The 13,823-nt window shown below is 35.6% G+C and overlaps 3 protein-coding genes across 4 annotated transcripts; 1 reads left to right on the forward strand and 2 right to left on the reverse strand.

Moving 5' to 3' along the window:
* Positions 1-4: 4 nt before the first annotated feature.
* Positions 5-2,056, reverse strand: LOC133837953 (protein toll-like). The gene is made up of 2 exons (XM_062268866.1): positions 1,711-2,056; positions 5-1,429 (listed from the first exon to the last, which is right to left on the reverse strand). Exon 2 carries the CDS (start codon positions 1,162-1,164, stop codon positions 76-78), a length of 1,089 nt encoding a protein of 362 aa, XP_062124850.1. The 5' UTR covers positions 1,165-1,429; positions 1,711-2,056; the 3' UTR covers positions 5-75.
* On the forward strand, positions 881-13,790 carry LOC133837954 (tetratricopeptide repeat protein 30 homolog). 2 transcript variants are annotated; one of them, XM_062268869.1, is made up of 6 exons: positions 881-917; positions 11,481-11,541; positions 11,608-11,786; positions 11,843-12,841; positions 12,901-13,117; positions 13,184-13,790. In XM_062268869.1, exons 2-6 carry the CDS (start codon positions 11,482-11,484, stop codon positions 13,697-13,699), a joined length of 1,971 nt encoding a protein of 656 aa, XP_062124853.1. In that variant the 5' UTR covers positions 881-917; position 11,481; the 3' UTR covers positions 13,700-13,790. The 2 variants fall into 2 exon arrangements, with proteins under 2 accessions (XP_062124853.1, XP_062124852.1); XM_062268868.1 differs by lacking the exon at positions 881-917 and having other exon boundaries at positions 11,398-11,541.
* Positions 5,294-7,111, reverse strand: LOC133838805 (protein toll-like). Its single transcript, XM_062270031.1, has 2 exons — positions 6,946-7,111; positions 5,294-6,875 (listed from the first exon to the last, which is right to left on the reverse strand). The coding sequence occupies exons 1-2, from the start codon at positions 6,972-6,974 to the stop codon at positions 5,483-5,485; spliced, it is 1,422 nt and encodes a 473-aa protein (XP_062126015.1). The 5' UTR covers positions 6,975-7,111; the 3' UTR covers positions 5,294-5,482.
* Positions 13,791-13,823: the final 33 nt, after the last annotated feature.

Consider the following 13,823-nt stretch of genomic DNA (forward strand, 5'->3'; position numbering starts at 1 on the left):
TTATACATGTGACATATTTCTTTTTAACTACAGTGTAAAAATTCGAAATATTATTAAAATTAAAATATTTTTGTTTTATAAACTGCTTCCTTCACACGTATGAACTGTCTGTTCCTTATGAGGCATCCCAAACATTAGCTTTCTCCAGAATTGTGGATCATCTCTCGTCAGATACGTGTTGAATTTCATGTAGTTCCTCAACTCAATATCCAGATCATTAAAATCAATTCCAGGGTACACTATAACAATCAGTCGTTTGTATTTATTAGTCGATGTGGCTTGAATGGCACAGCGAAACTCAAATCGACCCCATGAAGACTTCATAAAATTCTCCGTTAACAAGATTATTATTCGTTTGGAGTCTTCGATGGATCTCAATATGCAATCGGGAATGCACTCGCCTATCAACCAGTCGCGATGATAAAAGTATAATTGATATTGACAGGGTCCTCTCTCTAGCTTCTCCACATATTCCTCTACAAATTCCAAATCTTGGTGGGAAAATGCGAGAAAGGCATCGTATTTTAGATCATTATCGGGTTCCGCTTGGGCTATGCAGCTTACACAAAGATTCCGTTCATACAACCACATTAAAATTAAATCCTTGTAATATAAATATGTGCATATTACAATAATAATTACAATAATAATTCCAAATGATACTCCGATTATTATCAAGTTCAAGCTGTCATTTAAGGAATTACAAATTGATGGCACAAAAATATTTGTCATTAGCCCCATCTTGACATCTCCACAAGTTATGTTTTTTCTATCCACGATTTTATTAGAAGGGTCTTGCACGAATATTATCAAATGTTTGTTTTCGCAATGACAGATCCATGGATTGCCCGATAATAAAATCTGTATAACTCTGGATCGATTAGCGAGAAATTCGAGAACGCTTTTATCAATGGTTTGTAGACTATTATTTCTGATATCTAAATATGTCAGATTTTCCGGAAGTTGATCAATGGCCAAATGTGAAAGTTGGTTGTTTGCTAAGTACAATTCCTTTACTTGGGAATATCCGTATAAGTTAGATGTTGGTAATTTCGTGAGATTTTCATTATTAAAGTACAGAGAAGTGTTTCCAATTATTGGGATCGGTAACTCAGGAATTTCGTGATGGTACTCAGACGTATTGCATTCTATTTTAAATCGCATATCCTCTCGATCAAGTGTGCATTTACAGTTATTGGGACATGTCCGATTGTTGATGTCCGATTTGAGTCCGCAACTGTTAACGCCACTATCGCAAATGAAAGCTTTAATGCAATATTTGTTTTTAAAAAAATATTCTAAATTTAATGCAGAAGAAATGTCAAATATACTTAATTTCTTAAACTTTGTTAAATACTGCCAAGTTGTATTTTTAATGGCTACATCAGCGAGTTGCAAATATACCAAATTCGATTGAAGGGTTTCGGATCTGAAAAAAATAAATTATTCTTAATTGTATGAAAGTTGTGGAGTATTTGTTGATAATAAAGAAAGTACATTCATATATAGCACATATACATATATCACATATACATATATGTACTGCAATAATTATATATATGTATATGTGCATGATCAATATAGGAGTAGCATCAACCAATCAAAAAAATACCAATCATAAGTTCTGACACAAAAGTAGTTATAGGAAATATAAATATATAAAGCTTATATATTTTTTTATATTTATGAAATCTTAATACTCAAGCTTACCGTAACCAGTCGAAATCAGGAAACACAATATTTTTTAAGTGCAGAGATCTTAAATTTGTTAAATTTTGAAAATGGTCTTCAGTGAGGATTGTGATCTTACAACGTTCAATTTCAAGTTTTGTCAAGCTTCGTAAATTGTTAAATGCTTTTTTGTGTATATATATTTCATGTATATTAAATTTACCACAATTTAGTTTAAGTAATTCCAAGTTTTCGACACCTTTTTGAAAATTATCTTGTAATTCAATTGGATAATAATAATCATTTATATATACGTGTAAATTCCTTAGAACTTCCTGTTCAAAAACACCGGATTTACAAGATCCATATTTTAAAGGAAAATTTCTTTTGAACTTAATAAAGTCAAATATCACTTTCCTAATATCTGTACAGTATCGAATCAAATAATACGCTAAACCGAACATGTCTTCGTAATTGAGAAAATTATTATTTGCGTTGATTTCTTTAAAGCTTTTCAGTTCAAGTGCTCCATCTGTTGCGGTAATGCATTCCTTTAAATACGTGTCACGATCGCTTTTCGTCGTAAAGTCCACCTTGTGCTCACATTTATTTTCATAAGTCGTATATTGCCCTTCTAAAATGTATGAAGAAGAACTCAGTTCGTAAAAGTATTTAAATGTACAATCATTTTTATTGATGTCCACTATAAGAGTTGAACGGTAAAAATCGTTTCCCATAATCACTGTCCCTAAGACGCAGAGTAAATACATTTGAACAACTTTAGAGAGCATTGCAAAATATGGTCCAACCCCAGTCAAGTTAATTTCACACTGAGTTATCGGTTTGCACAAAACTATTTTTATACCCGCTACCCATAGGGTAGAAGGGTATTATAACTTTGTGCCGGAAGAAAATGTATGTAGCAGGTAGAACAAGGCATCTCCGACCCTATAAAGTATATATATTCTTGATCAGCGTCAACAGCCGAGACGATATAGCCATGTCCGTCTGTGTGTCTGTCCGTATGAAACACTGGATCTCAGACACTATAAGAGATAGAGCTATAATTTTTTTTCGACAGCATTTGCTATGTTTGCACGCAGATCAAGTTTGTTTCAAATTTTTGCCACGCCCACTTCCGCCCCCGCAAATCAAAACATTGAATAACAAGCGTAATTTTAAAGCTAGAGTTCCGAATTTTGGTATATGTAATAACTACTATAGTAGTTATGATTTCTGAAAATTTGGTCAGATAAAAATTGTCGAAGTTATTAAAGAAATACTTTTGTATGGGCAAAAACGCCTACTTACTAGGGGTCTGAGTTGCTTTGGCTGACAATCTGGTATATTGTGCCGTCTAGTGTATATTTTGAATGCGGTACTATGTCGATATACCAAATATATCATTTAGTATATTTTTAGTATTTTTGTAGTATATTCGGTATATTTTGAGAAAATACCGCAAAATATATTTCTTTTATTCAAAATGGGTAGCGGGTATCTCACAGTCGAGTACACTCGACTGTAGCTTTCTTACTTGTTTTATAGTTTATTCGGTATATTTTGAGAAAAATATATTTCTTTTATTCAAAATGCGTAGCGGGTATCTCACAGTCGAGTATACTCGACTGTAGCTTTCTTACTTGTTTCTTGTTAAAACTGCTGAAAGTGCTCGAGTCCGAAATGCCCTGCAAATAGATGCAAGTTTAAATAGCTCAGTTAAGACATTGACGAAATCAAATTTTGAAAGTTTTTAAGCAAAAATAGGTTCTTAAATTGGATTTTTAATTCCACTATTACTTTTTTAATATTTTTCGTGATTTACAAAAGTGAAAACAGTTTTGAGGTAACAATTTATGCGAACTTTTGTTAATAATACACTTACAAATAATTGCACGTTTCGGAAAACATCTGAAGAAACCTCAAATCAATTTTAATTTGTGAATATTAAGAGTGGCACTTTTTTTGTGGCGTTGTTGTTCATCAACATAATATTTCGAAAATTTGTATTTGAAATTGCTTATCAATATCCCTGGGGCTCAAAGCATATTAAAATAACTTTGAGTAAAGTAAACAAGAAAGCAATTTGATTCGACGATCTTAATGCTGGGCCTCTGCGTACCTACCAATTCCAATAAACATAAATGAAATTTTAACATATATTTGGAGAGTGGTCGAGCTCACACGAACTGTAAACAGGCTCAACAAGACTGATTTCAATTACTTACGTGGAGGCTGGGAAATTGCCAACTGCCTATACATATTCTTGGCTGTATAAAAAGTGTACTTTTTATACCCGCTACCCATAGGGTAGAAGGGTATTATAACATTATGGTGGCAGGAAATGTATGTAACAGGTAAAAGGACACATCTCCGCCCTTATAAGGTATATATATTTTTGATCAGTGTCAACAGCCGAGACGATCTAGCCATGATCGTCTGTCCGTTTGTCTGTCTGTCCGTCTGTTCGTATGAAACACTGGATCTCAGAGACTATAAGAGATAGGGCTATAATCGACAGCATTTGTTAGGTTTGCACGCAGATTAAGTTTGTTTCAAATTTTTGCCACGCCAACTTCCGCCACCGAAAAACAACAAAAATAGCAATTCAATCGAATAACAAGCGTAATTTTCGTATTTACAATAACAACTATACAAAATTGAGATTCCTGAAAATTTGGTTGCATTCAGATAAAAATTGTCGAAGTTGTTAAAGAAATACTTTTGTATGGACAAAAACGCCTACTTACTTAGTTACTTTGGGTGACAATCTGTTAAATTGTGCCGTCTGTGGTATATTTTGAAGGTGGTACTATATCGATATACAAAATATACAGTTTGGTGTATTTTTTAGTATTTTTGTATTATATTCTTTTGGTATATTTTGAGACTAATACCGAAATTGTTTGCTTTTATTCAAAATGGAAACGCGGGTATCTCACAGTCAAGCACACTCGACTCTAGCTTTCTTACATTGCAATGTATTGCAATAAGCGGCTCAATGAAACCCGAATATTACTACTGTGGGCGAATTTCATGTCAATGGCATTATGAGTAATATATTAACGCTTGTGTTTATCAAACGACCAAGAGTGTATTTCTTGTATTTTATTTACAAATACAATTTTTTGAAGAATGTGATTCTTCCATGACGTAGAAAAATCTTTATAAGTAGTACAAAGACTTCAAACAAGGTCCGGAAAGGGAGCGCTCCGGACGTCTATCCACTTCAATTGATAATCAACACGTCAATAAAGTGAAGGAATTAGTGCTCAAAAAACGTCGCTTAACTATTAGAGATCTGACTGATATGATTGGAATATTTCCAGATTTGGACTTTTGGCTATTCCCAGGGAATTACTTTTAAGAGGATGAAATTAATTTAGAAGATGTTACCTGATCCTACTTTTTGCCTACAGTAGTATTTACTTCTTTAAATGACTGACTGATGCTGCACAAAGGAACTATCCTAATGTGATGGACTCAAAGATGACATTGGATAGTAAGTGCTCGATTCTGAGGCTAAGTCGTTTGACCCGTGAAATGTAAATGTTAACTCTTCGCGATTTATTTAATTGCATTTGTTTAACAATATTACATTCTTGCATTTTAACTGGTTTTATATAGATTATAATTATTTTATATGATGTGTGTATAATAAAAGTTTACATTATTTTATTTATCCCTTTTAACTGGCTAGATAAACCTTTTTGGATTGCTAAACATTAATACTTTCTTAATTAAACTAGAAAATTATATGCATACGAAATATATATATTGGGAATCTTAGCGAAATTAAATTTTTGTTGTTTTATAAACTGCTTTCTTCACACGTATGAACTGTCTGTTCCTTATGAGGCATACCGAACATTAGCTTTCTCCAGAATTGTGGATCATCTCTCGTCAGATACGTGTTGAATTTCATGTAGTTCCTCAACTCAATATCCAGATCATTAAAATCAATTCCAGGGTACACTATAACAATCAGTCGTTTGTATTTATTAGTCGATGTGGCTTGAATGGCACAGCGAAACTCAAATCGACCCCATGAAGACTTCATAAAATTCTCCGTTAACAAGATTATTATTCGTTTGGAGTCTTCGATGGATCTCAATATGCAATCGGGAATGCACTCGCCTATCAACCAGTCGCGATGATAAAAGTATAATTGATATTGACAGGGTCCTCTCTCTAGCTTCTCCACATATATCTCTACAAATTCCAAATCTTGGTGGGAAAATGCGAGAAAGGCATCGTATTTTAGATCATTATCGGGTTCCGCTTGGGCTATGCAGCTTACACAAAGATTCCGTTCGAAAAGCCACATTAAAATTAATTGCTTGTAATGTATTGTTATTACGCATATTACAATAATAATTACAACAATAATTCCAAATGATACTCCAATTATTATCATGTTCATGTCATTTAAGGAATTACAAATTGATGATATAAATATATTTGTCATTCGCCCCATCTTGACATCTCCACAAAGTATATTTTTTCTATCCACGATTTTATTGGCAGGGTCTTGCACGAATATTATTAAATGTTCGTTTTCGCAATGACAGATCCATGGATTGCCCGATAATAAAATTTGTATAACTCTGGATCGATAAGCGAGAAATTCGAGAACGCTTTTATCAATAGATTGTAGACTATTATTTCGGATATCTAAATATGTTAGATTTTCCGGAAGTTGATCAATGGCCAAATGTGAAAGTTGGTTGTTTGCTAAGTACAATTCCTTTACTTGGGAATATCCGTATAAGTTAGATGTTGGTAATTTCGTGAGATTTGCATTATTAAAGTACAGAGAAGTGTTTCCAATTATTGGGATCGGTAACTCAGGAATTTCCTGATGGTACTCAGACGTATTGCATTCTATTTTAAATCGCATATCCTCTCGATCAAGTGTGCATTTACAGTCATTGGGACATGTGCGATTGTTAATGTCCTCTTCGAATTCGCATCTGTTAATACCTTCTTCGCAAATGAAAGCTTTAATGGAAGTGTCATTTCTAAGCATATATTCCAAAAGGTGTGAATTGGAAATTTGAATTATGCCCAATTTCTGAAATCTATTTAAGTTTTGAATAGCTGTATAATTAATTGGCACAACATTTTGATAATTAGGTAGCCCAACAGCTATCGTAATTAACTTTATTTGCAAATATTCCAAATTCGTTTGAAGTGTTTCGGATCTGAAATAAAAAAAGAAGCTGTAAATGTTTTAAGTAAATTTTGTGTTTTAAAGACAATTTGATATCTTACCGTAACCATTCGAAATCATTTAAATGCATATCATTCAAGTGTAGATATTTTAATTTTGTTAAATCTCGAAAGTGATCTTTTGTGAGAGTTAGATTGCAGAGTGAAATTTCAAGAGCTTTTAAGTTTTTTAAATTGTTGAATGCTTCTTTGTGTATATCTATTTTATACTTATAAGAAACCTCACAAAGGAGTTTAAGTATTTCCAGGTTTTTTTACGCTTTTAAGAAATGTATCTTGCCATACTAGTGGAAAATCAATGTTACTTATTTGTACTTGTAATTCTCTTATCAAATCGTCCTCAAGAAAATCTATGTCACATGTTCCACTCATTTCCGGCAAGAATATATTTTGATACATAAAGTGACTTATTATTTTTCGAATATCTGTACAATTATAATTTAATTTGTTAGATATATCGGATAATGTCCAATCGTAGAATTTCAAATTTTCTTTAAACACTTTAATTTTTCCATCTGTTGGGAGTAATTCTTCCTTCGGTGTCCCGCGTTTAGTTGAATAAATCGCAGATTCTCCCTTAATAATGTATTCCATTCCCCAAATATTATTCGTTTTGTAATAGTATGAAAATTCACATCGAAATTGCATGCAATGTAGTAAAAGCATTGAATAAGGAATATCCGTGCCCATAACAACAGTTCTTATAAGGCAAAACAAATATATTCCTACTACATTAATCCGCATTTTTGAACTTAACCCGAGCTAATTCAATTTTAAACTGAGCTATTGAATTTAACAAAAAATATTTATGCTTTACAAAACTGCTGAAAGTAATCGAATCCGAAATTCCCTCTAAACAGACGCCATATAAAACAGTTTTACATAAAGCATCGATAAAAAATCAAAACTCAATAGCTTTTAATAAAAAGATACATTTACATTTCTTTTAAAGTTCTTTGTTATTTATGAATTGGTTTTTTAACTTCATTACTCAGTTTTAGTTATTTTCAGGATTTACAGGGTATACCTTTATACGCTTCATATACATATTTCACAATTTGCGATTGGAAATTGGAAATCAAAACCAGACATTTCCAAAAGTTATAATTCAAATTTGTTATCACGATCCCTGGGGCTCAACGCGCATAAAGTAAAGTGGAGAAAACAAGAAAGCAATTTTAACTTAATGGTCTTCTATGACTGTTTATCTGATCGCAACCAAATCGTAAAGACCGTAGTTATGATTGTATCTACCGAGAATCGTAACTCTAGATTTAATATTACGTTTACTAGATACTATTTATATCGATTTGCAGGGGCGGAAGTATGTCTCGTAAAAATCTGAGACAAACTTAACAAGTAAGAAAGTTACAGTCGAGTGTGCTCGACTGTGAGATACCCGCTACCCATTTTTAATAAAGGCAAAATATTGCGGTATCATTTTCAAAATATACCGAAAATACTAAAAAATACTAAAAATATACTAAATGGTATGTTTGGTATATCGATATAGTACACCATTCAAAACATACCATAGGCGGCATAATATACCAGATTGTCAGCCAAAGCAACTAAGAGCCCTAGTAAGTAGGCGTTTTTGCCCATACAAAAGTATTTCTTTAATAACTTCCACAATTTTTATCTGATCGCAACTAAATTTTCAAGAATCATAACTACTATAGTAATTATTGTATATACCAAAATTCGCAAAATTAGCTTGAAATTTACGCTTGTTATTCGATTTTTTTGATTTACGGGGGCGGAAGTGGGCGTGGCAAAAATTTGAAACAAACTTGATCTGCGTGCAAACATAACAAATGCTGTCGAAAAAAAATTATAGCTCTATCTCTTATAGTCTCTGAGATCTAGGTGTTCATACGGACAGACACACAGACGGACAGACGGACATGGCTATATCGTCTCGGTTGTTGACGCTGATCAAGAATATATATACTTTATAGGGTCGGAGATGCCTCGTTCTACCTGTTACATACATTTCCTGCCGGCACAAAGTTATAATACCCTTCTACCCTATGGGTAGCGGGTATAAAAATTAAGATAACAGACACAGTCATAAACAAATTTTGAAAGAAAATCGCCAAGACGATAAACTTAACCACTTTGCATAGAAATATGATCGTTGTAATGCGAGTTATTTATCATGATGCAATACCGAAATAAGTAGTGTCAATTAATGATCAAAAAATAAAATTTATATACATATAGTTTTTGAATGCCCTCAGTGTCGCATAATTTAATGAATTTGCTAATTTTCGGTTAATTTCGGTTATTGCCTTTGATATTCTTTTACTTGAGCATCCCTAAACAGTGTTTCGCTTGTTGCGTAAGCACTTGCATCGTTGAAGCAGATGCACTTGGTTTAATACTAATAATAATAATAATACTAATCAAAAAATAACTTTTATGACAGCTTAGCTCCACGGTTGCCATTCCAAAAAAATTGTTTGTACCAAAATTTTGAAAAAATGTTCCAATTTTAGCAAAAATGTACCACAAATTTTTCTCGGTATTTTTTAAAACTACAATTTGTCAACGTTTTTTTAAAATGATCTTTTATTATTTCATATTTCATTTTTTACTTCAAATTATAGTATAGTATATAGCATATAAAAAAAACAGAACTTGTACTTAAACAATAATAAATCAAATTTAAACTTAGTTCATTTTTAAAAATGAACAGTCTTTTGGAGACCAAACATAGGGTCTTTTCAATTAATCAATTTCTTACAATACATAATGTTATTTAGTGTCTTAAATTCTAATTTATTTCGTAATTTAGTTTTTATTAAAGAAATTTCAAAAAATTTTCGTTCTGCAGCAGCAGAGCTTAAATTCTAATTTATTTCGTAATTTAGTTTTTATTAAAGAAATTTCAAAAAATTTTCGTTCAGCAGCAGCAGAGCTGTTTGGCAACGACATCAAGTTGTGTATGAATTCTATCAAGCTTTTGAACAGCGGTTCGTCAAGACCGTTTTTTTTACTTCCAATGTCTGTCCAAAATTTACAAATGTCTTTTTTTTTCCCTGATTTAAAGACAGTCGGAGTTGGTTCCATTGGGATATTATATCATCAGGATCACCATTGTATAAAGGTTTTCATCAAAGGTACTATGGAAAATTCTTCTTCGCTTAGAAATTTAGCTGGAGTTATTGCCTCCATTATTGGAGTTTTACATCTTCTCTTTCGAAGTCAAATCTCATTTCTATGTGTGAAATCAGCTCAATATAAAATTCACGAATAGTTTCTTTAATTTTACACTTTTCAAATTCACTCAGATTTTCTGCTGCGCGTTTGTACCAATACAAATATTTGCTACTGATAAAAAGTGATTTTTATCTTTAAAGACGATATCTTTTATGTTTTTGTTTTTAATATAAGGAGTTTGACAGAAGTTACATAATATTAATTTAACAGAAACTTCAAGTCTATTGTATAGGTATGGAAGCCTGACAGATTCGGATTGAAATTCAGTGTTAAGTTCATTAATAATTTTTATGCTTTTATTTCCGGTGCTAACATAACTCTTATGGGGCTTGATGTCGCAGAAGTCTTAAAATTCTTTTAGCTCTAGCACTCTCTTAGGACTCCACGCGAAATAGGAATAAATGTTCCTGCACAGCTTTTCAACGTCTGATGGCCATTTTTTGCAAGAGTAGCTTGCGCACAAATGTAGTGAGTGACAAGTACACTTCATATAAAACAAGTTGGTGTCCTTACTCATTATGGTAATGGTTAAATTTCTAACTGATACAAAATTTGTGCCTGGTGGAACAGAGCCATTTGTTAAAATAATATTTGTGAACATAAAATTTTATGAAAAAAAATACTAGACCAGGCGTATTGAAAATGTACCAAAATGAAAAAAGTGATCCAACCAACGCATAAAAAATGAGTTCAGTGACTGAACTTCAGTCGCAGATCAAATGCGGAGCGATGAGCACGAGCATACATGTTCGCCTATATTAGTATGTGTATGCATATGAAGTTTTGCAACGTGCAGTTGCCTCGCTGACGAGCAGCTAGCGCACGTCAATTTTGTATTTGCCGCGACGAAAGTCTCGAAGAAGAGAACAACAACAATTGCAATTCAACAATTCCCTTTCAACTTTACTGACAGAAGTAAAATCTAATAGCGCATTGATTTTTGATGATTTACAATTAATAATAAGAATTGTATTATTTATATTTTCTCTAATTTTCTGAAATTTTATTGTTATCTTAAAATGTATAAAACAAAATTTTAAAGTTTTGATGATACAAAAAATTGTATGGGCTGGAGCATCTACTACATGTATTGTATGGTTAGTGATTGTATGGTTAGTGCTCACACACATTTGCAAGCAGTGGATTCAGTAGCTCAGCAAGCAGTGTTCTCAACAGCTATGAAAGCAGTTGATTTATCTGCTTGCAGCATTGTTAGGTATTTTCTTATTTTGTACTGCTTAGTCCAATTGGCTAAACAGTTTTTCGCTCGACTTTCCTATTTTGTAACCATGACAATAGACGCCACAACGAATCCTAATGAAAAATTATTTATTTCTTGCAAAACCAAACAGAATGCTGCACCAAGGAATTATCTTACGGGAGGGACATGTAACACGCACTATCTACAATCTGGTAATTTATCCAAAAATTGATTTAAAGTCCTAAGGATGAACACTTGAACTCCCTGATACAATTCAGATCAAGGATAAACGCTACGAGGATGTCATCGAGTGCATTGTGAATTGTGGAGAGGCGGCCAATACTCGAGCCGGTCTGTCCACGCTGGGACATTGCTACTACCACGCCCAGAAGTATGAAGAGGCGGCCAGTTGCTATGAACAGCTCTGCCAGCTGGTGCCCAAGGAATCCAAGTACAGGTTAGTTCTGGACATACGGAGGCATCACAGTGGTTGCTGATTTATTTCCTTAATAGATTCTACTATGCACAGTCGCTCTATCAGGCTGGCATTTTTGCCGAGGCGCTGCGTGTCCTGAAACAGATCAGCGATAAGGAACTGGAGTTGAGGGAGCAGTGCCTGCAATTGCAGAGTGCCATACTCTATTCAAGCGAGGATTATGCGGGAGCTCAGAGTCTGCTTAATCAGAGAGCTGGCGGCACAGCCGAGACCCTTAACGACGAGGGTTGCTTACTGTTCCAGGCGGATCAGCATGAAGCGGCAGTGCAGCGTTTCCAAACGGCGCTACAAGTGGGCGGGTTTAATCCGCTGGTTGCCTACAATGTGGCATTGGCACACTTTCAGCGCAAGCAGCGGGCACAGGCGCTGGACTACACCTCCGAGATTGTGGAGCGAGGCATGCGAAATCATCCAGAGCTGGGCATTGGTGCCCAAGTGGACACGGATGGCAGTGCACGCAGTGTTGGCAATCCCATTACGATGGCATTGTCCGGCATCACACAAGCGCTCAATCTAAAGGCTGCTCTAGAGTATCAGGATGGGAATGTGGAGGCCGCACGGGACGCACTGCTTGATCTACCACCTCGGGCAGAGAGTGAACTGGATCCGGTAACGTTGCACAACATGGCCCTGACGGATGCTCAAGGACCTGTGGCTGGTCTGCGTAAATTGGCCTTTCTGCTGCAGTTGGGTGCACCAGCCTGCCCCAAGGAGACGTTTGCCAACATCTTGCTCACCTGCTGCAAACACGAGCTCTACGAGACCGCTGCCGACATTCTGGCCGAGCACACAGATCTCACCTACAAGTATCTTTCGCAGTATCTGTACGAGCTGCTGGATGCGCTGATCACGGCCCAAACCAGCGGCGAGTTGGCCGAAAAGAAACTGGGAACGCTCGCCTCCAGCTTGTCAGGGAAATTGCGCAGCCTGGCCGCCCGGGTGCAAGAGGTGAGAGCCACCAGCGAGCAGCAGGCACTACGCGATGCACTCAAGGATTACGAACAGGCACTGGAGCTGTAAGTTCAGCAGGATCATCCTTCCTGGCAGATGGATTAATACTTTTTCTCATTTATAGTTATCTCCCAGTGGTTATGGCGCGCGCCTGGATCTCCTGGCGTGAGGATGATTTCCTGGGTGCCGAGCGTGAGTTTCGATCCAGCGCAGAGTTCTGCTCCGAGAATGCCATCTGCTCCGTATGGCGTTTGAATGCAGGACATGTGCTCTTTATGCAGGACAAGTACAAGGAGGCAGCCGCCTTCTATGAACCCATTGTCCGTCAGCACTCGGATGACGTGAGTAAAATCGGATCATTATGATGCATCCTTTTACGTAAACAATTGTATTCATTCTTTTGGCAGATCATGTCCGTTTCGGCTGCTGTGCTGGCCAATTTGTGCGTCTCCTACATTATGACCTTTCAAAACGAGGAGGCCGAGGAACTCATGCGAAAAGTGGAGAACGCCGAAGAGCTGAAGGGTAACCAGGGCAAGCAGTACCATCATCTGTGCATTGTCAACCTCGTCGTCGGCACCTTATACTGCGCCAAATCCAACTATGAGTTCGGACTCTCTCGCATCGCGCACGCTCTCGAGGGTGGTTCGGGTGCGCGTCTCTATGCGGACACCTGGCTTCATGTGAAGCGCTGTATGCTCGGATTGCTCACGGGCATGGCGAAGCAGAACATCATTTTACCCTATCCGGCCGTCCAGGAGGTGCTCAACTTTCTCAAATCCTGCGAAGCCTACGGCCTATTCACACCAGCAAACATCTACACGGCGACGGAGCAGATACCCAAGGAACCATTGACCATTGGCCTCGAGGCCCGAAAACTTCGACTGCTGCTAATCAAGCTAAGCGAATACGAAAACTATTAAATCAACTGTTTGACTATTATCTATAACAATTAAGAAAGTTACAGTCGAGCATGGTCTAGTGAGAAATACAATTTTTAATAAAAGCAAAACATTGCGAATGTAATATTATCGTCAAAGTATACCA

The sequence above is a fragment of the Drosophila sulfurigaster genome, chromosome 2R, assembly GCF_023558435.1.
Source record: "Drosophila sulfurigaster albostrigata strain 15112-1811.04 chromosome 2R, ASM2355843v2, whole genome shotgun sequence".
NCBI classification, from domain to species: domain Eukaryota; kingdom Metazoa; phylum Arthropoda; class Insecta; order Diptera; family Drosophilidae; genus Drosophila; species Drosophila sulfurigaster.

Coding starts and splice junctions, on each gene's coding strand:
- LOC133837953 (XM_062268866.1), bottom strand. CDS start 1,164: ATGCGATTTAAAATAGAATGCAATACGTCTGAGTACCATCACGAAATT.
- LOC133838805 (XM_062270031.1), bottom strand. CDS start 6,974: ATGCATTTAAATGATTTCGAATGGTTACG. Junction 6,876..6,945: donor AATGATTTCGAATGGTTACG/GTAAGATATCAA, acceptor TTTTTATTTCAG/ATCCGAAACACTTCAAACGA.
- LOC133837954 (XM_062268868.1), top strand. CDS start 11,446: ATGAAAAATTATTTATTTCTTGCAAAACCAAACAGAATGCTGCACCAA. Junction 11,542..11,607: donor CACGCACTATCTACAATCTG/GTAATTTATCCA, acceptor GATACAATTCAG/ATCAAGGATAAACGCTACGA. Junction 13,118..13,183: donor TCCGTCAGCACTCGGATGAC/GTGAGTAAAATC, acceptor TTCTTTTGGCAG/ATCATGTCCGTTTCGGCTGC.